Source organism: Chiloscyllium punctatum, chromosome 4 (genome assembly GCF_047496795.1).
Source record: "Chiloscyllium punctatum isolate Juve2018m chromosome 4, sChiPun1.3, whole genome shotgun sequence".
NCBI classification, from domain to species: Eukaryota; Metazoa; Chordata; class Chondrichthyes; order Orectolobiformes; family Hemiscylliidae; genus Chiloscyllium; species Chiloscyllium punctatum.
The window spans coordinates 2,253,310-2,276,621 of record NC_092742.1 but is presented as its reverse complement, the minus strand read 5'-3'; the positions used below and the strand labels follow the sequence as shown (position 1 = coordinate 2,276,621).

At 55.0% G+C, this 23,312-nt stretch overlaps 2 protein-coding genes across 2 annotated transcripts in view; one reads left to right on the top strand and one right to left on the bottom strand.

The window, feature by feature from the left end:
* erg28 (ergosterol biosynthesis 28 homolog) overlaps nucleotides 1-1,193 on the bottom strand; it is a 39,969-nt gene extending 38,776 nt beyond the window's left edge. Inside the window, exon 1 of the mRNA XM_072567955.1 lies at nucleotides 1,051-1,193. The gene's annotated coding sequence lies outside the window, so the exon portion shown is untranslated. The remainder of the gene's footprint in view (nucleotides 1-1,050) is intronic.
* Nucleotides 1,194-1,390: 197 nt separating this feature from the next.
* The window catches only part of mlh3 (mutL homolog 3 (E. coli)), a 28,076-nt gene continuing 6,154 nt past the window's right edge, over nucleotides 1,391-23,312 (top strand). The window contains exons 1-9 of the mRNA XM_072567827.1: nucleotides 1,391-1,751; nucleotides 1,863-5,210; nucleotides 9,003-9,092; nucleotides 9,750-9,829; nucleotides 10,740-10,844; nucleotides 10,945-11,017; nucleotides 19,241-19,312; nucleotides 20,532-20,640; nucleotides 21,719-21,878. Of these exons, the coding sequence (XP_072423928.1) occupies nucleotides 1,460-1,751; nucleotides 1,863-5,210; nucleotides 9,003-9,092; nucleotides 9,750-9,829; nucleotides 10,740-10,844; nucleotides 10,945-11,017; nucleotides 19,241-19,312; nucleotides 20,532-20,640; nucleotides 21,719-21,878 (4,329 nt within the window). The 5' untranslated portion in view covers nucleotides 1,391-1,459. The remainder of the gene's footprint in view (nucleotides 1,752-1,862; nucleotides 5,211-9,002; nucleotides 9,093-9,749; nucleotides 9,830-10,739; nucleotides 10,845-10,944; nucleotides 11,018-19,240; nucleotides 19,313-20,531; nucleotides 20,641-21,718; nucleotides 21,879-23,312) is intronic.

The window sequence follows — 23,312 nt, the reverse complement described above, 5'->3', positions numbered from 1 at the left end:
TTCAAAAGGGTTGGAATATAAGAGCAGAGACTTACTGCTGAGGCTGTATGAGCTCTGGTCAGACTACACTCGGAATATTGTGGGCAGTTTCAGACCTTGTATCTAAGGGTGTGTTGACTTTGGAGCGGAACCAGAGAACATTTACAAGAATGATCCTGCAGATTAAGGACTTGTCATATGAGGAGTGATTGAGGATTCCGTGTCTGTACTTGATGAAATTTAGAAAGTTGAGGGGAGACCTTATTGAAAATTAGAGAACTGGATAGATTGGATGTGGAAAAGATATTTCCACCAGTAGGAGAGACTAGGACCCAAGGGCACAGCCTGAGTGGAAACCCTTTAGAACTGAAATGAGGAGGCATTTCTTTAGCCACAGGGTAGTTAATCTGTGGAACACATTGCCACTGGCAGCTGTGGAGGGCAAGTCATTGAGTATATTCAAGACAGAGATAGATAGGTTCTCGATTAATGAGGGGGTTAAGGGTAATGGGGATAATGGAGTTGAGAAATATATTAGCCATGATCAAATGGCAGAGCAGACATGATGTGTTAAATGGTCTTATTTGCCACTGCTCAGCCCATCTGACCTGTCTATGTCCTCCTGAAATGTAAGAGACACCCTCTCTCTTTATCTGCAGCAACCCATGACCCCAACTCCTTTCCTGAAGAAGGATTATACCCAAAACATCAACTTCTGCACCTTCTGATGCTGTCTGGCTTGCTATGTTTTTCCAGTCTCCTGCTTGTCTACTCCTAAAAAGTAAGGCTATAAGGCTATCCTACTCACTATTTACCACCCCATCAGTTTTCAAATCATCCACAAACTTAAGTGATCAACCATCTTACATTTGAGTCCAAATCATTTGCACAATCCACCATCAGCAAGGGCCCCACCAGACACCGGTTTCCAGTCAGAAAAACACCCGCAAACCATCAGTATCAATTCTAGTTCATCAAAGGGGCACTGAATCCAAAATGTTGACTCTGATTTTCTCTGCAGACACTGTCAGACCTGCTGAGTTTCTCCAGCAATTTCTCTTTTTGTCTTACCCTGTGACTCAGCCAATTCTGGATCCAATACCTTCACTATCAGTGTCCCATGTTAAAAGCCTTGCTGAAGTCCCAGTAGGCCTCGCCTACACACCTGGTCAGGTCTTCTACACAGAGACTTAAAGGAATCCTGCTCCCTCTGCAGCTTTCCCGTTAATGATGGGGAAGCTTACCATCATTGGTTTTGGGGAAAGGAGCAGGGAGGCAGACATGATGGATGTTGGGTCAGTCAGGGTCTGGTTACAGTTTGATTTCTGTGGGATACAGCGCCATTGATATCGGAGCCTTTTGGTGAGCTAACGGATGGCACTGCGCACGCGCACAACCCCGCCAGCGGGGAGCATGCGCGCCCGTGCCTTGTCTCCATGGCAACGCGGCCTGGTGGGGATGGGTCGAGCCTGCGGCGGGGATGACAGACCGAGCTGCGGCCGAGGAACGGGGCCGGGGCAGGCTCCGGCTGTTGGCGGCCGATATTCAGGCCGCGCTTCGCTCCGGGGTAGCGGTACCCTCCCTGGCCCGGTGCCTCGAGGAGCTGCTCCTCAACAGCCTGGAGGCTGGCTGCGGCTGCGCGGCTGCTCGCGTGAACGCGCAGGCTGGGCGCGTGCAGGTGGCGGATAACGGGGCGGGGCTGGAGCGCGCGGCCCTGGAGCTGGCGGGCACGCGCTACTGCAGTGGGGCTGGGGGAGACCCTGGGGCTGGGTGTGAGAGAGACTCTGGGGCTGGGGGTGACCCTGGGTGTGAGAGAGATCCTGGGGGTGGGGGAGACCCTGGGTGTGAGAGAGATCCTGGGGGTGGGGGAGACCCTGGGGCAGGGGGGCGCGAAGGCCCTGGGAATAGGGGTTGGACATATCCCAGGGGAGACAAAGATAGAGACCCTGGGGGAGAGGATGACAGTAATCCCAAGCACCTTGAGCTGCCTGGTCCAGGGGGCCGCGGTGAGGCCCTGGCCAGCATTGCTCACTTGTCAGGGCTGCTGGAGATAGTGAGCAGACCGCAGGGTTCCAGCGGGACTTGGGTAAAACTATTCCGCAATGGCCACGCCCGATCAGTTTATAAGGCTGAGATGGGGAGGCCAAGTCCTGGAACCACCGTCACTGTCTGCAACCTCTTTTACCAGTTGCCAGTGAGGCAACGCCGCCTTGGTCAGCCCATGGAGTGGGAGCAGATCCGCTGTCGAGTACAGGCTCTGAGCTTTCTCTACCCTGGTGTCTCATTCACTGTACGTGATGAAGCCTCCTCTGCGGTTGGAGGCTCATTGGTGGTGAGGCTTCCCAAAGTCAGTAGCCTTCAGGCCCGTTTTGCTCAGATCCATGGCCCTCAGCAGGCAGCAACACTGGGCTGCATCCAGCACTCATCCAATGGGTTCCAGCTGAGTGGCTTCATCAGTCGCCAGGGCCACCACAACAAAGCCCAGCGACTGATATTTGTTAACCGGCGACTGGTGCTTAAAACCCGTATCCATAAGGAGCTGGACTCACTGCTGAGGCGACGCAGCTTAATCTGTCGGCCCGAACCTGGCACTGGGCCCCGGGGAGGCTCCGATCTTCATCCTGTCTATATCATCAACATCAATTGTGACCGTAGCCAGTACGATGCCTGCTGGGAGACAAACAGGACCTTGCTAGAGTTCACTGACTGGAACCAGCTGCTGAGTTTGCTGGAGGATGGGGTTCAGGCCTTCTTGCGACAGGAACAGTTACTGGTTGACCCCATAGAGGAGCAGATTCCTGATCCACAGGCTATTGCTAGCTTAGATTTCAGGTTCTCACATGAAAGAGTAGCAGTGCTGTCCAAATCAGTTCATCGGCAGGTAGTGGTTCCAGGCAATCCAAAGTTGGAGGCAGGTTCTGAACCCTGTCAAGGGCAAGTCTGTAGTGACAAGCCTCCATTGGAAAAGGAGGGAAACATTTTCCTCAGGAACCTGAGTACATCTAAAAGCTCTCAGACACAACCAACAGAGCGGGTACAGTCTAGCACAGCTCTTTGCCAACTCACAACTGTCAATGAGAGTACGATCTTGTCAGTCATTGAAAGCCCCTTACAAGTGGAGAAGCTAGCAGAGACAGGCATAGGAAAGCAGGTAGGGGAATCACAGGGGGAGCAGGTGGGAGAGTCGCAGGGGAAGCAGGCAGGAGAATCACAGGGGGAGCAGGTGAGAGAGTCGCAGGGGGAGCAAGCAGGGGAATCACAGGGGGAGCAGGTGGGAGAGTCGCAGGGGAAGCAGGCAGGAGAATCACAGGGGGAGCAGGCAGGAGAATCACAGGGGGAGCAAGCAGGGGAATCACAGGGGGAGCAAGCAGGGGAATCACAGGGGGAGCAGGCAGGAGAATCACAGGGGGAGCAAGCAGGGGAATCACAGGGGGAGCAGGTGAGAGACTCGCAGGTGGGAGAGTCGCAGGGAAGGCAGTCACAAGGGGAGTCTCAGGGGCAGCAAGTAGGAGATGGGGAGAAGTTGGGGGAGTCACGAAGGGAGCAGGCAGGAGAGCGGGAGCAGATGGAGGAGTCACAGGAGGAACAGGTTGAAGCATCACAGGGGAATCGGTGGGCAGAGGGGCTGCACGGGGAGCAGGAACTTGAGGTGAAATGGCAGAAGGACGAGGTACTTGGGGGAAAGAAGATCGTGAAACTGGGTATGACCGGTCTGATAACCCACATTGTCCCTGGAAAAACGATAGAAGTAGGCACTTTAAGTGGTAACTCTTCAGACAGGGATCATGTCTGTCGTCCCGGCCCAGTGAGTGCTTGGGAGATTCTGAATGAAAAGCTGAAAAAGGGAGATGGACAGCTCATGCCTGATGACCAAGCGCTTTCAAATATATCTCAGAAAAGTGGGAGAGATATTACCCAGGATTCTGTAACTGCTTGTCAGAAAATTCCAAATACTCATCAGTCTCATTGTACATCTGGAAGCTTTGCTGAATCAATGACAATCTCTCAGAAGATGAACTTACCACAATGTCGCTCCAGTTTGGAGAACAGAAATCCTGCCAACTGTAAGCCTGTATGTTGTCAGGCAAGATTTCACAGGAAGCTGGGCATGTCCCTAATAGCTGGATCTTTGGATGTATTTCGGAGAAACTATGGTAAAATCAGTGATGATCAGGATGCTGGAGGCCCTTCTCAAGGCAGTGTGACTGTTCAGGACAGTACTGGTGAAGCAACCGAGAGGCCATCACGATCTAATGTGACTGTAATCCTGGGAACAGAGAGGCTGCACCAGAATACAGGTATTGGGTATGCTGGTTCTGTAACTAGTAACCAGAGTGAGAGTTTGCAGTTTGATCAATGTGATTGCAGTGGTCTTTTAAGGAATTTGTATTCAGATGGAACTTTCCCAGTTGCTGATTGTGTGGTCAGGGCACATTCTACCCCAATTGCAATGCCTGGTTATTCACAAGCCAAGCAAACCTCTCCAGCTAGCAAGGAGCCTCGAAGAACCCTCGCTACAAAATTGTCCAAGTTAAAGGACCTTAAAGGACAGCATGCTGAAGATAAAAGTGCAGAGTCCAAAGCAAGAAGTTCCATAGGTACTTGCCAACCTTGTGAGAGTGTCAAGGACCTTCAGCCAGAACAGCGGTGTGCAAAACCTCCAACTCTGCTGCAAGAACACTCAGCTGCTCAGGTGAGCTCTGAACATTCTCCTGTTCGAGAGAGGAGAGTGACTGAGGCAGACTGGCAGGAAGATAGCAATACTGCAACAAGTGAAAGAGTCCAATTCCTGAGTAACAGCACATCTTGTGTTGTTAAGTTGCCATGGCCTACAGTTGATGAAAGGACTGATAATGGAACAGATGTTCACTCTGATCTACAGGTTGGAGACCAGTCTCAAGATGACAGAACTGTTGCTGTAAACTTGAGCCCGTTTACAGAGGATTTTGTCTTAATGCAGAAAATGTCAGAACCAGTTTATATTCAAACTAAATCGATAGATGCTGAACAATTTCTGGCAAGTTTTGTAGAGGACTGTAAAAGTCAAAGTGATCCATTGAAACATTTCCCTTCAGACTGGTTGCAATATTTTGATGGATCCCTTGGGAAAATGGTGTATGTAAACAGCATGACTGGGCTGAGTAGCTATGATGTCCCACCAGATGTCCAGACAGAAGCTGCTTGTGTAAGAGACTTCACAACAATGCCAATTAATGTTCTCACTAAGACGGGTGAGTTTGAACAGAAATTACACTTTCCATCTTTCAAAAGTACCTCCCCCTCATACTCACACAAACCACAACAAGTAATCTTGTTAGTAATGGGTACTTCTACCATAGTTCTCCCAAGGTTCGGTGTTGTAAAGTTCTCTCAGTCAGACCATAAAAGCTCTTGAACCTTCTTCGCCATTTGATAAGGCTATAGTTGATGTTTGATCTTGATGACATATTAACTAGCCAAGGCCAATTAAATCAAAATTTGGCAGGAGCTGGGAAATGTGGATTGGGAGCAGCTACTTGAAGGGAAGTCCATGTGGGAGGCTTTCAAAGATACAGAGATATGGCATTGAGGCTGAGTTGGAGGTTTGGATTAGGAATTGGCTCTCTGGAAGAAGACAGAGGGTAGTAGTTGATGGCAAAGGTTCATCTTGGAGTGCCGTCACTAGCGGTGTTCCGGAAGGATCTGTTTTGGGACCATTGCTGTTTGTCATTTTTATAAATGACCTGGAGGAAGGGTTAGAAGGTTGGGTGAGCAAGTTTGCGGATGATACGAAAGTCGGAGGAGTTGTAGACAGTGAGGAAGGATATGGCAGGTTACAGCGGGATATAGAGAAGCTGCAGAGCTGGGCAGAAAGGTGGCAAATGGAGTTCAATGTAGCTAAGTGTGAAGTGATTCACTTTGGTAAGAGTAATAAAAAGATGGATTACTGGGCTAATGGTAGACTACTTGGTGGTGTGGAAGAGCAGAGGGATCTTGGTGTCCATGTACACAGATCTCTGAAAGTTGCCACCCAGGTAAATAGTGCAGTGAAGAAGGCATATGGCGTACTGGCTTTTATTGGTAGAGGAATTGAGTTCCGGAGTCCTGAGGTCATGCTGCAGTTGTATAAGACTCTGGTGCGGCCGCATCTGGAATATTGTGTGCAGTTTTGGTCGCCATACTATAGGAAGGATGTGGAGGCACTGGAACGGGTGCAGAGGAAGTTTACCAGGATGTTGCCTGGTATGGTCGGAAAATCCTATGAGGAAAGGCTGAGGCACTTGGGGTTGTTTTCATTGGAGAAAAGAAGGTTTAGGGGTGATTTGATAGAGGTGTACAAGATGATTAGGGGGTTAGATAGGGTTGACAGTGAGAACCTTTTTCCACGTATGGAGTCAGCTATTACAAGGGGGCATAGCTTTAAATTAAGGGGGGTTAGATATAGGACTGATGTTAGGGGTAGGTTCTTCACTCGGCGAGTCGTAAGTTCATGGAATGCCCTGCCAGTAGCAGTAGTGGACTCTCCCTCTTTATGGGTATTTAAGCGGGCATTGGATAGGTATATGGAGGATAGTGGGTTAGTGTAGGTTAGGTGGGCTTTGATCGGCGCAACATCGAGGGCTGAAGGGCCTGTACTGCACTGTATTCTTCTATGTTCTATGTTCTATATATGTTGAAGGTAGTGCAGGATAGGCATATCCCTTTTGAAAACAAGGGATAGGAAAGTCAAGATTCGTGAACTGTGAGTGACAGGAGAAATTGTGTGACTAGCCAAGAGGAAAAGGGAAGCGTACATAAGGTCTAGGCAGCTAAGAACGGAAAGGGCCCTGGAGGAATATTGGGAGAGTAGGACCAATCTTAAGCAAGGAATCAAGATGCTAAAAGGGTCATGAAATAACTTTCGCGAGCAGAATTAAGGAGGATCCCAAGGCCTTTTTTTCATATATAAGAAGAAAGAGGTTAACTAGAGAAAGGGTTGTTCCACTAAAGAATAAAGAAGGAAGATTGTGTGTTGAACCTGAGAAAATGGGTGAAATTCTCAATGACTACTTTGCATCAGTGTCCACTGAGAAGAGGGACATGATGAGGGTAACTGCTCTGTGTAACTGAGGCCCACACAGCGTTTTCATTGAGGTAGCTCTGCCAATTCCAATCATCAGCGTTGGAGAATGAAGATTACTAATTCATTTATATTATTGCTGAATCACACATGCAAATATATGGCACTCCCTTTACACTATTTGTTCAAACAATCGGAATTATACATTAGAAGAGGCCCTGCCACCTGTCGATTCTTCACCAACAAAAAACTATACTAAATCTACACTATTGCACTTTCCAGCACTTAGCTCATAGCCTTGAATATTCTGACATTTCAAGTGCTTAATCATGTATTTTTAAAAGGTGAGATTTCCCACCTCAACTACCCTCCCAGGCAGCGCATTCCAGACGCTGCCATCCTCTAGTTGAAAAACACTGTATTCAAATCTATCTAAATTTACAGTCTTCATCTCAAAATTATTCTTCTTTGTTATTGACCTTTCAATTAAGGTGAACAGCTGCTTTCCATCCACTTGACAATGGAGAAAGTGAGGTCTGCAGATGCTGGAGATCAGAGCTGCAAAATGTGTTGCTGGAAAAGCACAGCAGGTCAGGCAGCATCCAAGGAGCAGGAGAATTGACGTTTGGGACATAAGCCCTTTCTGACAATGCCCCTCATAATCTTATATACCTAGACCAGGTCTCCTCAGTCTTCTCTGCTTAAAAAAAATAACATAAGCTTATCCAGCCTCTCTTCAAAAGTTAAATTGCTCCATCCCAGGCAACATAAGACCATAAGACCATAAGACATAGGAGTGGAAGTAAGGCCATTCGGCCCATCGAGTCCACTCCGCCATTCAATCATGGCTGATGCGCATTTCAGCTCCACTTGCCAGCGTTCTCCCCGTAGCCCTTAATTCCTCTAGACAACAAGAACCTATCAATCTCGGCCTTGAAGACATTTAGCGTCCCGGCTTCCACTGCACTCCGTGGCAATGAATTCCACAGGCCCACCACTCTCTGGCTGAAGAAATGTCTCCGCATTTCCGTTCTGAAATGACCCCCTCTAATTCTAAGGCTGTGTCCACGGGTCCTAGTCTCCTCGCCTAACAGAAACAATTTTCTAGCATCCACCTTTTCAAAGCCATGTATTATTTTGTACGTCTCTATTAGATCTCCCCTTAATCTTCTAAACTCCAACGAATACAATCCCAGTATCCTCAGCCGTTCCTCATATGCTAGACCTGTCATTCCAGGGATCATCCGTGTGAATCTCCGCTGGACACGTTCCAGTGCCAGTATGTCCTTCCTGAGGTGTGGGGACCAAAACTGGACACAGTACTCCAAATGGGGCCTAACCAGAGCTTTATAAAGTCTTAGTAGTACATCTCTGCTTTTATATTCCAACCCTCTTGAGATAAGAGACAACATTGCATTCGCTTTCTTAATCACAGACTCAACCTGCATGTTTACCTTTAGAGAATCCTCGACTAGCACTCCCAGATCCCTTTGTGCTTTGGCTTTATTAAGTTTCTCACCATTTAGAAAGTAGTCCATTCCTATATTCTTTTTGCCAAAGTGCAAGACCTCGCACTTGCTCACGTTAAATTCCATCAGCCATTTCCTGGACCACTCTCCCAACCTGTCTAGATCCTTCTGTAGCCTCCCCACTTCCTCAGTACTACCTGCCTGTCTACCTAACTTTGTATCATCGGCAAACTTCGCTAGAATGCCCCCGGTTCCCTCATCCAAATCATTAATATATAATGCGAACAGCTGTGGACCCAGCACCGAACCCTGCGGGACACCGCTCGTCACCGGCTGCCATTCTGAAAAAGAACCTTTTATCCCAACTCTCTGCCAACATCCTGGTGAATCTCCTGTGCACTCTCTCCAGTGTCGTTATATCCTTAACAGAGCTGTGGCCTAACCAGAATTCTGTTCTACTCAATATTTTTCTGGTATATGTTTAATATAAACTTGCTGTTTGCTTTCTCTGGCAGGTTTCCAATACCAGTGTTACCCATTCCGCAGCCATAGTCTTATCCCTTTCCTGCCACGGCCACATGAAGAGAGACAGAAAGACAAAAGCGGTGAGGGATTACTAGCAGAGATGAAATTGGTTTGACTTGGTTCTAAGTAGGGCAGGGATGGCATCTCAGTGAACAACTTCAAACTGTGAACCTTCAATTTCTTTTCTTCCTGCTCCAGGCATTTAACAGGTGACCCAATGTTAATATGTTACTGAGTCACTTTTTATTAAGTTTGAGTTCTGAACTGTGAGCTTGGTTGTGCAATGCTGTGGTTTGTCAGGGTGAAACTAGATAGCCTGCATCAGCCGTGATTAGTTGTGGAGAGAATGGAGTTGGAGTTGACAAATGGTTTTGGGACAGAGCCTCAAAAGTGTTCATCTTGTTCCTATTCCCTGGGTTCCCTTGCTTTGTAATTCCATTCTTCCTCTGAGTTATTGTTCATCTCAACACTGGTTCAACATGTACTTGGGATTGTCCTGCATTAGGACCAGGAGAGACAAACTATAATTGAGGTAGGAGAAAGTGAGAACTGCAGATGCTGGAGATCAGAGCTGAAATGTGTTGCTGGAAAAGCACAGCAGGTCAGGCAGCATCCAAGGAGCAGGAGAATAGACGTTTCGGGCATAAGCCCTTCTTCAGGAATCAGATATAATTGAGGTACGCTCCACATTATGAATATACTGAATGTGACTGTATGGTTTTGTTCTGTTTCGACAGCTACCCAGTCAGGATCAAATGATTCTCTGCGCTCACTGTTTCGAGATTGGACAAATCCAGTCTTTCCTCGCCCTCCAGAGGTAGGATCTACCATGTATGGCTTTTTTTGATATGGCTATCAGACTGCTTAGTGAGCCCTGTTCAACCACCCTGTGCTCAATGGCCTATTGGCTGTTACTCAATCCTGTCTAAATTTTCAAGTCCTTCTAAGTCCTTTTCACATCTGCCAAACTTCTGCAGAGTCACAGCATTCTATCCAGAGGCATTGCAACTTGGCATAGCAACTGCGTTGCCCAAGACCGCAAGAAATTACAGAGATCAGTGAACACAGCCGAGTCCATCGTGCAAACCAGCTTTGTTCTGTTAACTCCATCTATACTTCCCACTGTCTCAGGAAAGCTGCCAATATAATCAAAGACCTCTCCTACCTTGGTTATATTCTGTGTCACCCTCTTAGGTCAGGGAGAAGATACAACAGTTTGTACCAACAGATACAAGAATAGCTTCTTCCCTGCTGTTATCAGACTTCTGAACAGACCTCTCATACATTAGAGTTATCTTTCTCTGCAACTGTAACACTATATTCCATATTCTGTTTCACTACACTGATGTACTTACGTAAAGTATAATTTGTATTTAAGAGTATTTAAGAGAAAGTATTTAAGAGTCAGCCACATTGCAGTGAGTCTGGAGTCCCGTGCAGACCAGACCAGATTTTCTTTCTGAAAGACATTGGTGAGTCAGGTAGAATTTTCCAACAATTTGCAATGGTCACATGTTTACCATTATGCCAGCTTTTTATTCCAGATTTTGGTTGAATTTATGTTCCAAAGTTCTGCCTTAGTGGGATTTGAACCCAGGTGTGCAGAGCATTCACTCTTTGTTATGGGATGTTAGCTTAGTTACATTACCACAACTGATCAGCACACTGGGATTCTGGGCATGTTGAAACATTGAAGCTATGTCCTCTCTTTGGTGCTGGTGTTCTAGGTTGCTGTCGATGTTAGCAATGATCAGGCTGGAAGTTTGGCAGTGAAGATTCACAACATCCTATACCCTTATCGCTTCACCAAAGATATGATTGGCTCATTGCAGGTAAGAGCTTGTTGGCAGCTCAGGGTGAGTGTTGTTTAGTTGCTGAAATCATCCCCTAATCCACCATCCCTCTCAATTCTGTAAATTTCATGTCTTTCAGGTTCTTAACCAGGTGGACAACAAGTTCATTGCCTGTTTGATAGAAACAAGGACCAACAAGGAAGCATCAACAGGTGAGTGAACCTCAATCAAATGTGATAGGGAGGAGATGGGGTCAAACAATCAGGGTCTCAGAAGGGGTTGTGCGTGGGGAGCGTCTCAGGGAGGGTGTGTGTGTGTGTAAGTAAATAAGAGAGTCTCAGAAGGGTGGTTAGCACTGCTTCACAGCGTCAGGGGCCTGCGTTCAATTCCACCTTCTTTGGGGAATGGTCCGTATGAAGTTTACATATTCTCCCTGTGTCTGCGTTGCTTTTGTCCAAGTGCACTGGTTTTCTCCCACAGTCCAAAGCTGTGCAGGTTAGCTGGATTGGCCATGCAAAACAGTCTATAGTGTCCAGGGATTTGCAGGTTAAGTCAACTAGCCATGGGAAATGTGGGGTTACGTGGATAGGGTTGGGCGGTGGGGGTGTTGGTTCTGGATAAGATATTTTTCAGAGGTGGGGTGTGGAGTTGATGAGCTGAATGACAGGCTTACAGATAAGGGAATCTGTGATTCTGTGAGTGTTTTAGAGGGGTGTGTGGGTGTGGGTGTGTGTGTGTGGGTATGTGTGTGTGTGTGTGTGTGTGTGGCGCGGGGGGGGGAATGTCTCGGAGGGCTGGGTGTGGGCAATGTCCCGGAGGGTTGGGTGTGGGGAGTGTCTTCTAAGGGGTGGGTGTGTGTGGGCAGTGTCTCGGAGGGGTGGGTGTGTGCGTGGGTAGAGTCTCGGAGGGGTGGGTGTGTGTGGGGAGTGTCTCGGAGGGGTGGGTGTGTGCGTGGGTAGAGTCTCGGAGGGGTGGGTGTGGGTGGGGAATGTCTCGGAGGGGTGGGTGTGTGTGTGTGTGGGGAGTGTCTCGGAAGGGTTAGTGTGGGTGTTGGAAGTGTCTCGGAGGGGACCGTGTGTGTCGGAGGCAGGGGTTGTGTGTGTGGGGAGTGTCTCGGAGGGCTGGGTGTGGGGGTGGGGAGTGTCTCGGAGGGGTGGTGGGTGTGGGGAGTGTGTCTCGAATGGGTGGGTGTGTCTCAGAGGCGTGGGGTTGTGTGCCTGGGGAGTGTCTCGGAGGGGTGGGTGTGGGGAATGTGTCGGACGGGTGGTTGTGGGTGTGGGGAGTGTCTCGGAGGAGTGGGTGTGTGTGTGTGTGGGGTGTCTCGGAAGGGTTAGTGTGGGTGTTGGAAGTGTCTCGGAGGGGTGCGTGTGTGTCGGAGGCAGGGGTTGTGTATGTGGGGAATGTCTCGGAGGGGTGGGTGTGTGTCAGAGGCAGGGGGTTATGTGTGTGGGGAGTGTCTCGGAGGGGTGGGTGCGGGGTGTGCCTCGGAGGGGCGGGTGCGTGTGTGGGGAGTGTCTCGGAGGGGCGTGTGTGGGGAGTGTCTCGGAGGGGTGGGTGCGTGTGTGGGGTGTGCCTCGGAGGGGTGGGTGCGGGTGTGGGGTGTGTCTCGGAGGGGTGGGTGCGGGTGTGGGGTGTGTCTCGGAGGGGTGGGTGCGTGTGTGGGGAGTGTCTCGGAGGGGCGGGTGCGTGTGTGGGGAGTGTCTCGGAGGGGCGGGTGTGGGGAGTGTCTCGGAGGGGCGGGTGCGTGTGTGGGGAGTGTCTCGGAGGGGCGGGTGCGTGTGTGTGGGGGGCGTCTTGGAGGCGTGGCTTTGCGTGTGTGGGGGGCATGTCTCGGAGGCGTGGCTTTGCGTGTGTGTGGGGCGTGTCTCGGAGGCGTGGCTTTGCGTGTGTGGGGGGCGTGTCTCGGATGCGTGGCTTTGCATGTGTGTGGGGCGTGTCTCGGAGGCGTGGCTTTGCGTGTGGGGGCGTGTCTCGGCGGGGGTGGGTGCGTGTGTGGGGGGTGTGTCTCGGAGGCGTGGCTTTGCGTGTGTCTCGGAGGCGTAGCTTTGTGTGGGTGGGGGGCGTGTCACGGCAGGGGTGGGTGCGTGTGTGGGGGGCGTCTCGGCGGCGTGGCTTTGCGTGTGTGTGGGTCATGTCTCGGAGGCGTGGCTTTGCGTGTGTGGGGGGCGTGTCTCGGCGGGGGTGGGTGCGTGTGTGGGGCTGTCTCAGCGGCGTGGCTTTGCGTGTGTGGGGGGCGTGTCTCGGCGGGGGTGGGTGCGTGTGTGGTGGGCGTCTCGGCGGCGTGGTTTTGCGTGTGTGGGGGGCGTGTCTCGGAGGCGTGGCTTTGCGTGTGTGTGGGGTGTGTCTCTGAGGCGTAGCTTTGCGTGGGTGGGGGGCGTGTCTCGGAGGCGTGGCTTTGCGTATGTGTGGGGCGTGTCTCGGAGGCGTGGCTTTGCGTGTGTGTGGGGCGTGTCACGGAGGCGTGGCTTTGCGTGTGTGTGGGGCGTGCCTCGGAGGCGTGGCTTTGCGTGTGTGTGGGGCGTGTCTCGGAGGGGGTGGGTGCGTGTGTGTGGGGCGTGTCTCGGAGGAGGTGGGTGCGTGTGTGGGGGAGCGTCTCGGAGGGGGTGGGTGCGTGTGTGGGGGGCGTCTCTGAGCGTGCCTTTGCGTGTGTGGGGGGCGTCTCGGAGGGGGTGGGTGCGGGTGTGGGGGGCGTCTCGGAGGGGGTGGGTGCGTGTGTGGGGGGCGTCTCGGAGGCGTGGCTTTGCATGTGTGGGGGGCATGTCTCGGCGGGGGTGGGTGCGTGTGTGGGGGGCGTGTCTCGGCGGGGGTGGGTGCGTGTGTGGGGGGCGTGTCTCGGCGGAGGTGGGTGCGTGTGTGGTGGGCGTCTCGACGGCGTGGCTTTGCGTGTGTGGGGGGCGTGTCTCAGAGGCGTGGCTTTGCGTGTGTGGGCGTGTCTCGGAGAGGGTGGGTGCGTGTGTGTGGGGCGTGTCTCGGAGGGGGTGGGTACGTGTGTGGGGGGCGTCGCGAAGGCGTGGCTTTGCGTGTGTGTGGGGCGTGGCTTTGCGTGTGTGTGGGGGGGGTCTCGGAGGGGGTGGGTGCGTGTGTGGGGGGCGTCTCAGAGGGGGTGGGTGCGTGTGTGGGGCTGCCTCGGCGACGTGGCTTTGCGTGTGTGGGGGGCGTGTGTCGGAGGCGTGGCTTTGCGTGTGGGGGCGTGTCTCGGCAGGGGTGGGTGCGTGTGTGGGGGGCGTCTCGGCGGCGTGGCTTTGCGTGTGTGGCCGGCGCGTCTCGGAGGCGTGGCTTTGCGTGTGTGTGGGGCGTGTCACGGAGGCGTGGCTTTGCGTGTGTGTGGGGCATGTCTCGGAGGGGGGGTGGGTGCGTGTGTGGGGGGCGTCTCGGAGGGGGTGGGTGTGTGTGTGGGGGGCTTCTCGGAGGCGTGGCTTTGCATGTGTGGGGGGCGTGTCTCTGCGGGGGTGGGTGTGTGTGGGGGGGGCGTGTCTCGGAGGCGTGGCTTTGCGTGTGTGTGGGGCGTGTCTCGGAGGCGTGGCTTTGCGTGTGTGTGGGGCGTGTCTCGGAGGCGTGGCTTTGCGTGTGTGGGGGGCGTGTCTCGGAGGCGTGGCTTTGTGTGTGTGTGGGGGCATGTCTCGGAGGGGTGGGTGTGCGTGTGTTTGGGGCGTGTCTCGGCGGGGTGGGTGCGTGTGTGGGGGGCGTGTCTCGGAGGGGGTGGGTGCGTGTGTGTGGGGCGTGTCTCGGAGGGGGTGGGTGCTTGTGTGGGGTGCGTCTCGGAGCGTGCCTTTGCGTGTGTGGGGGGCGTCTCGGAGGGGGTGGGTGCGTGTGTGGGGGGGCGTCTCGGAGGGGGTGGGTGCGTGTGTGGGGGGTGTTTCGGAGGCGTGGCTTTGCATGTGTGGGGGGCATGTCTCGGCGGTGGTGGGTGCGTGTGTGGGGGACGTGTCTCGGCAGGGGTGGGTGCGTGTGTGGGGGGCGTGTCTCGGCGGGGGTGGGTGCGTGTGTGGTGGGCGTCTCGGCGGCGTGGCTTTGCGTGTGTGGGGGGCGTTTCTCGGAGGCGTGGCTTTGCATGTGTGTGGGGCGTGTCTCGGAGAGGGTGGGTGCGTGTGTGTGGGGCGTGTCTCGGAGGGGGTGGGTACGTGTGTGGGGGGCGTCGCGAACGCGTGGCTTTGCGTGTGTGTGGGGCGTGTCTCGGAGGCGTGGCTTTGCGTGTGTGTGGGGGGGGTCTCGGACGGGGTGGGTGCGTGTGTGGGGTCGTCTCGGAGGGGGTGGGTGCGTGTGTGGGGGGCGTCGCGGAGGCGTGGATTTGCGTGTGTGTGGGTCATGTCTCGGAGGCGTGGCTTTGCGTGTGTGGGGGGCGTGTCTCGGCGGGGGTGGGTGCGTGTGTGGGGCTGTCTCGGCGGCGTGGTTTTGCGTGTGTGGGGGGCGTGTCTCGGAGGCGTGGCTTTGCGTGTGGGGGCATGTCTCGGCGGGGGTGGGTGCGTGTGTGGGGGGCGTCTCGGCGGCGTGGCTTTGCGTGTGTGGGCGGTGTGTCTCGGAGGCGTGGCTTTGCGTGTGTGTGGGGCGTGTCACGGAGGCGTGGCTTTGCGTGTGTGTGGGGCGTACCTCGGAGGGAGTTGGTGCGTGTGTGGGGGGCTTCTCGGAGGCGTGGCTTTGCGTGTGTGGGGGGCGTGTCTCTGCGGGGGTGGGTGCGTGTGTGGGGGGGCGTGTCTCGGAGGCGTGGCTTTGCGTGTGTGTGGGGCGTGTCTCGGAGGCGTGGCTTTGCGTGTGTGGGGTGTGTGTCTCGGAGGCGTGGCTTTGCGTGTGTGGGGGGCGTGTCTCGGAGGCGTGGTTTTGTGTGTGTGTGGGGGCGTGTCTCGGAGGGGTGGGTGTGCGTGTGTTTGGGGCGTGTCTCGGCGGGGTGGGTGTGTGTGTGGGGGGAGTGTCTCGGAGGGGTGCGTGTGTGTCGGACGCAGGGAGTTATGTGTATGGGGAGTGTCTCGGAGGGGTGGGTGCGTGTGTGGGGTGTGTCTCGGAGGGGTGGGTGCGTGTGTGTGGTGTGTCTCGGAGGGGTGGGTGCGTGCGTGTGTGGGGTGTGTCTCGGAGGGGGTGGGTGCGTGTGTGTGGGGCGTGTCTCGGAGGGGGTGGGTGCGTGTGTGGGTGGCGTCGCGAAGGCGTGGCTTTGCGTGTGTGTGGGGGGGGTCTCGGAGGGGGTGGGTGCGTGTGTGGGGGGCGTCTCGGAGGGGGTGGGTGCGTGTGTGGGGGGCGTCGCGGAGGCGTGGATTTGCGTGTGTGTGGGGCGTGTCTCGGAGGCGTGGCTTTGCGTGTGTGGGGTGCGTGTCTCGGGGGCGTGGCTTTGCGTGTGTGGGGGGCGTGTCTCGGCGGGGGTGGGTGCGTGTGTGGTGGGCGTCTCGGCGGCGTGGTTTTGTGTATGTGGGGTCGTGTCTCGGAGGCGTGGCTTTGCGTGTGGGGGCGTGTCTCGGCGGGGGTGGGTGCGTGTGTGGGGGGGCGTCTCGGCGGCGTGGCTTTGCGTGTGTGGGCGGCGTGTCTCGGAGGCGTGGCTTTGCATGTGTGTGGGGCGTGTCTCGGAGGGGGTGGGTGCGTGTGTGGGGGGCGTCTCGGAGGGGGTGGGTGCGTGTGTGGGGGGGCGTCTCGGCGGCGTGGCTTTGCGTGTGTGTGGGTCGTGTCTCGGAGGCGTGGCTTTGCGTGTGTGGGGGGCGTGTCTCGTCGGGGGTGGGTGCGTGTGTGGGGGGGCGTGTCTCGGAGGCGTGGCTTTGCGTGTGTGGGGGGCGTGTCTCGGAGGCGTGGCTTTGCGTGTGTGTGGGGGCGTGTCTCGGAGGGGTGGGTGTGCGTGTGTTTGGGGCGTGTCTCGGCGGGGTGGGTGTGTGTGTGGGGGGAGTGTCTCGGAGGCGTGGCTTTGCGTGTGTGTGGGGCGTGTCTCAGAGGCTTGGCTTTGCGTGTGTGTGGGGCGTGTCTCGGAGGGGGTGGGTGCGTGTGTGGGGTGTATCTCGGAGGGTTGAGTGGGTGCGTGTGTGGGGTGTGTCTCGGAGGGCTGGGTGCGGGTGTGGGGAGTGTCTCGGATGGGTGAGTGCGGGTGTGGGGAGTGTCTCGGAGGGCTGGGTGCGGGTGTGGGGAGTGTCTCGGAGGGCTGGGTGCGGGTGTGGGGAGTGTCTCGGAGGGCTGGGTGCGGGTGTGGGGAGTGTCTCGGAGGGCTGGGTGCGGGAGTGGGGAGTGTCACGGAGGGGTGCGTGCGGGTGTGGGGAGTGTCTCGGAGGGCTGGGTGCGGGTGTGGGGAGTGTCTCGGTGGAGTGAGTGCGGGTGTGGGGAGTGTCTCGGAGGGGTGAGTGCGGGTGTGGGGAGTGTCTCGGAGGGCTGGGTGCGGGTGTGGGGAGTGTCTCGGAGGGCTGGGTGCGGGTGTGGGGAGTGTCTCGGAGGGCCTGGTGCGGGTGTGGGGAGTGTCTCGGAGGGCTGGGTGCGGGTGTGGGGAGTGTCACGGAGGGGTGCGTGCGGGTGTGGGGTGTGTCACGGAGGGGTGCGTGCGGGTGTGGGGAGTGTCTCGGAGGGGTGGGTGTGGGCAGTGTCATGGAGGGCTGGGTGTGGGTGTGGGGAGTGTCTCGGAGGGGTGAGTGCGGGTGTGGGGAGTGTCTCGGAGGGGTGAGTGCGGGTGTGGGGAGTGTCTCGGAGGGCTGGGTGCGGGTGTGGGGAGTGTCTCGGAGGGCTGGGTGCGGGAGTGGGGAGTGTCACGGAGGGGTGCGTGCGGGTGTGGGGAGTGTCATGGAGGGCTGGGTGCGGGTGTGGGGAGTGTCTCGGTGGAGTGAGTGCGGGTGTGGGGAGTGTCTCGGAGGGGTGAGTGCGGGTGTGGGGAGTGTCTCGGAGGGCTGGGTGTGGGTGTGGGGAGTGTCTCGGAGGGCTGGGTGCGGGTGTGGGGAGTGTCTCGGAGGGCTGGGTGCGGGTGTGGGGAGTGTCACGGAGGGGTGCGTGCGGGTGTGGGGTGTGTCACGGAGGGGTGCGTGCGGGTGTGGGGAGTGTCTCGGAGGGGTGAGTGCGGGTGTGGGGAGTGTCATGGAGGGCTGGGTGTGGGTGTGGGGAGTGTCTCGGAGGGGTGAGTGCGGGTGTAGGGAGTGTCTCGTAGGGGTGAGTGCGGGTGTGGGGAGTGTCTCGGAAGGGTGAGTGCGGGTGTGGGGAGTGTCATGGAGGGCTGGGTGTGGGTGTGGGGAGTGTCTCGGAGGGGTGAGTGCGGGTGTGGGGAGTGTCTCGGAGGGCTGGGTGCGGGTGTGGGGAGTGTCTCGGAGGGGTGAGTGCGGGTGTGGGGAGTGTCTCGGAGGGCCTGGTGCGGGTGTGGGGAGTGTCTCGGAGGGCTGGGTGCGGGTGTGGGGAGTGTCTCGGAGGGCTGGGTGCGGGTGTGGGGAGTGTCTCGGAGGGCTGGGTGCGGGTGTGGGGAGTGTCTCGGAGGGCTGGGTGCGGGTGTGGGGAGTGTCTCGGAGGGGTGAGTGCGGGTGTGGGGAGTGTCTCGGAGGGGTGAGTGCGGGTGTGGGGAGTGTCATGGAGGGCTGGGTGTGGGTGTGGGGAGTGTCTCGGAGGGCTGGGTGCGGGTGTGGGGTGTGGGGAGTGTCACGGAGGGCTGGGTGCGGGTGTGGGGAGTGTCACGGAGGGGTGCGTGCGGGTGTTGGGAGTGTCACGGAGGGCTGGGTGCGGGTGTGGGGAGTGTCACGGAGGGGTGCGTGCGGGTGTTGGGAGTGTCACGGAGGGGTGGTGTTTGTGGGGAGTGTCGCAGAGCGGTGGGTGTATGTGGGGGATGTGTCTCGGAGGCGTGGGGTTGTGTGCTTTGGGAGTGTCTCGGAGGGGTGGGTGTGTGGGTGGGTAGAGTCTCGGAGGGGTAGGTGTGTGTGTGGGGAGTGTCTCGGAGGGCTGGGTAGGTGTGTGTGTGGGGAGTGTCTCGGAGGGCTGGGTAGGTGTGTGTGTGGGGAGTGTCTCGGAGGGCTGGGTAGGTGTGTGTGTGGGGAGTGTCTCGGAGGGCTGGGTAGGTGTGTGTGTGGGGAGTGTCTCGGAGGGCTGGGTAGGTGTGTGTGTGGGGAGTGTCTCAGGGCGTGTGTGCGTGTGTGTGCGTGCGTGCTGGGCGCGAGTGTTTCAACATGGTGTCTGCGTGCAGAGTGTCTCGGGACGGTTGTGTGTGTTTGGGGGGAGTGTCTCGGGGTGGGTGTGTGTGAGGGGCAGGGTGTGTCTCGGGAGTGTGTGTGTGGAGGTTTTGTGTGGGTGTGTGTGGGTGGAGAATGTCTTAGAACTGTGTGTGTGTGAGATGTCTTGGGGAGGGAGTGCTGTGTGTGTGGGGAGTGTCTCGGGAAGTGTGTGTGGGGAGTGTTTCAATAGGGCGTTCTGCGGGGAGTGTTGCAGACAGATGAGTGTGTTGCGTGTTTCAGAGGGTAATGGGGTCATCCTTAATTGATTTGTCTCTAACTATACGTTTTGTGCTGCAGGGGGTAACCTGCTGGTGTTAGTTGATCAGCATGCAGCCCATGAGCGAGTGCGCCTGGAACAGTTGCTTTCTGGTGAGCATGCTGAACAGGGTCTTGCACCAGGATTTTATGTTCAGATAACTAGTTCAGCACGTAACTTTATGCCCACGATTCATAGCATTGAATTCTGCAAAATCTGTGGATAGGTGGGCAGCCTGTGGTGGCATGGTCAGTGCTGAGGGAGAGCCGCAATATGGGAGGGTCAGTGCTGAGGGAGCGCTGCAATGTGGGAGGGTCAGTGCTGAGGGAGCGCTGCAATGTGGGAGGGTCAGTGCTGAGGGAGCGCTGCAATATGGGAGGGTCAGTGCTGAGGGAGCGCTGCAATGTGGGAGGGTCAGTGCTGAGGGAGCGCTGCACTGTTGGAGGGTCAGCACAAAGGGAGCGCCGCACAGTCGCAGGGTCAGCGCTGAGGGAGTGCCGTACTGTCAGAGGGTTAGTGCTGAGGGAGCCCCGCACTGTCGCAGGGTCAGCGCTGAAGGAGCCCCGCACTGTCGCAGGGTCAGCGCTGAAGGAGCCCCGCACTGTCGCAGGGTCAGCGCTGAAGGAGCCCCGCACTGTCGCAGGGTCAGCGCTGAAGGAGCCCCGCACTGTCGCAGGGTCAGCGCTGAAGGAGCCCCGCACTGTCGCAGGGTCAGCGCTGAAGGAGCCCCGCACTGTCGCAGGGTCAGCGCTGAAGGAGCCCCGCACTGTCGCAGGGTCAGCGCTGAAGGAGCCCCGCACTGTCGCAGGGTCAGCGCTGAAGGAGCCCCGCACTGTCGCAGGGTCAGCGCTGAAGGAGCCCCGCACTGTCGCAGGGTCAGCGCTGAAGGAGCCCCGCACTGTCGCAGGGTCAGCGCTGAAGGAGCCCCGCACTGTCGCAGGGTCAGCGCTGAAGGAGCCCCGCACTGTCGGAGGGTCAACGCTGAAGGAGCCCCGCACTGTCGCAGGGTCAGCGCTGAAGGAGCCCCGCACTGTCGCAGGGTCAGCGCTGAGGGAGCGCCTCACTGCCGGAGGGTCAGTGTTGAGGGAGTGCCGCGCTGAGGAGTGCTCCACTGCATTCATTTGCTTGTAATGTACTGGATCATTTCATTGCTTCTGTTCTGTGTTCCACAGAACACCCTCCCCGCAGGTTCCCCTCCAACTACAGGTAAGTTGTTGGTTTAACCTACCAGCTGCATCTGAGCCTGACCTGCTAGCTGCCATTGACCCCTGGCCTGCTGGCTGCCCCGATCTACTGGGTGATCTGCCTGATTGCTCTTTGTTTAATTTGCAGATTGCTATGAGAGGATACCGGATGCTGCTGGTCAGAGGAGGCTATGTAGCTCAATAGTATGTCCCCCGATGGAGATCAGTTGTACCCAGGATGAAATTAGGCTTTTACGGTTAGTGAGACCCTGATGGAATTGAGAACCGCCATATTGTTTGTGTCTGTTTGCTGATGGTTATAGCAGAAAGGTCACCATTTACATCCTCTGTCCTGGCTGACAAATCAGGCTACACGGTGACTGAAAGCTGCTCGCAAGCAAGAATGGTGAGGATCTCAACAGCTGGGCTTGATCCACGAAGTGTCAAGTAACTTCATGACATCCCAACATTCTCTCCTTCCTGCTCCACTTGAATACAACTTCCCAACAATCCCTTCCTCGGTATTTCTGGAGCAACTCCCACATTTACTCATTGTACGATTTGCCATTGCAAGAACAGCTAGTCCCTTGTGGCTCCTCAGCATTTCACGCTCACTTTGACAGGTACTGTCCAATTGGTGGGACAGTTCTGTGTTTGGTCAATGGATCTTCTACCTTTGATTGGGCAAGTGGTCAGGAGAGGGTGGGAATCTCTGCTGCTCAGGTTCTCCGTAGGGAGAGGATCTTGCTCTGATTTGAGGGCCCTCTACCTGGTAAGTGGGTGTCTGTACATCTGATTGGTGTGGGATGTTTTCTTGGGTGGGGTGATCTCTACCTGGTTGGAGGAACATCTCGACCTGGATGGGGGTGCTTTGCCTGGTCAAGTTGGTCTGGTTGGAATATCTTAACCTCCTATTAATGATCTGCTCGTTGGATGCTGCCTGAACTGCTGTGCTCTTCCAGCACCACTAATCCAGTATTTGGTTTTCAGCATCTGCAGTCATTGTTTTTACCTCCTATTAATGATGCCAATGGGTGTCTTCTTGACACTAATTCAACGATTATTGGAAATGAAGACAAGATATCTGACAAATGGGATATGGAATTGGTTAGCACTGGGCCACTGAGCAGAAGTCTCTGGCCAGCACTGAGTCTCTAGCATCACTGTGACACTGGTCAGTACTGGATCTCTGGCCAGCATTGAGCCCCTAGAGAGCACTGGATTTCTGGCCAGCCCCTGGTGAGCATTGAGTCTCTGGCCAGCACTGACCCAGTGAGCATTGTGTCATTGATTGAAACAGGATTCTCATTAATATTTTCTGTGTATTCCCAGCAGGTTGTACAGGAAGCACCTGGAGACTGCTGGGTTGCAGGTAGAGTTTTGTGATGCCGAGAGTCCTGTGATACTGATCAAAAAGGTGCCAGCCTGCTTTATAGAAAAAGAAGCCAATGAAGTTCGTAGAGGACGGCATTCGGTCACTCAGACCATCCTGAAGGCAAGAAGCTTCTCTTGTTCACACCCTGCTCTTCTGTACAACAGGAGGAAAGACTGAGCTGCACCTTATGGAGGGGTTAGACTGCTGGTTCCAGAATGGGAAGTCATGAAGAGAGCCTATCCCTCAGCCATAGCACATTGTGGGAAGGCTACACTGCCACCCAAATAGGGGAGCAAATCGCACCCACATTACAAAGAGCATTGCGTCCCTTGGCTTGTCCTCGCTGCACCCAGTATTTGATGTGGTTCACACTTGCATCCAGTCAGTGCTGTGTTAGAGGCTGCAGGTTTATGAAGAGTGGGCTTTCAAGAATCACAATTAATTGAAGAGGAGGTTAGTCCCCTTCAAGATGCAGAATCCCAGCTGCAGACCCATATCACTGACTCATGGCCCCCAGTACAACCCTGTTTACTGCAGGATCCAGGCCTTCAAGATTGCTCTTGGGGATAACAACAATAACATGTTGCATTAATGCAGTACTTTGAATGCCATAACTGCCTCAAAGAGGGGTCTTGGTTGAATGTCTAGAATGTGGTGCACAGTAATGCCAATAGCATATGTTCACCCCAGCTGTGGTATTCCCAGAAGGTCAGGCTCTCCACTTGCCCCACATTGGTGGGGTGATATCCCTCGGTCTATACAGCCACTTCTGTTGCAATGTTGCTTTTAAACCATTTAAGGACGGTTAGGCAAGGATTTCAGAGATTAAGACCTAGGACACTGAAGCTATGGCCAAGAAGAGCAATTAAAACCAGAGATGTATAAGAGGACAACACATCAGAGAGTTTGTGGGGAAGGAGTAGAGCAGGGTATGGCCGTGGAGGGATCTGTAAACGAGGAGGAGAATGGTAAAATCAAAGCATTGCTTACCAGGAGCCAATGGAGGTCAGCAAATACAGATGTGATTGGTGTACAGGATTCTGTGTGGGTTTGTAGAGGAGGCAGCACAGTTTTGGATGACTTTAATTTTACAGATAGAATGTGATAGGCAAACAGGAGAGAGCATTGGAAATGGTTGAACAGGCATGAATGAGAGTTTCAGCAGCAGACAAGTTGAGGAAGCTATTTCAATAAGTCAAAGATTAGTGACTGAGCATATGAGAATGCAAACCCTGAACATCACAGCATAGGATCCACAGCCTGAAACATCCTTAGGCACAGCTGTGTGCAACCAGAATTCACAAAGTATCACTAAGGCTGGTAGTGCAGAGGGGTATCAGTGACTGAGGGGTGTATAAGGGGTGATTAATGTCTGTCTATTGAGGGCGTACAAAGAGATACTGATTGTGGGGTTTCAGGAAGTATCAATGGCTGTGGAGTTTGAAAGGATATTGATGACTGAGTGTTCAAAGGTTATCAGTGATTGAGGTTTGGGGTGTATTAATAACTGGGGTTTCAGGGAGACATTGATGACTCTGGGGGTTTTGGGTACAT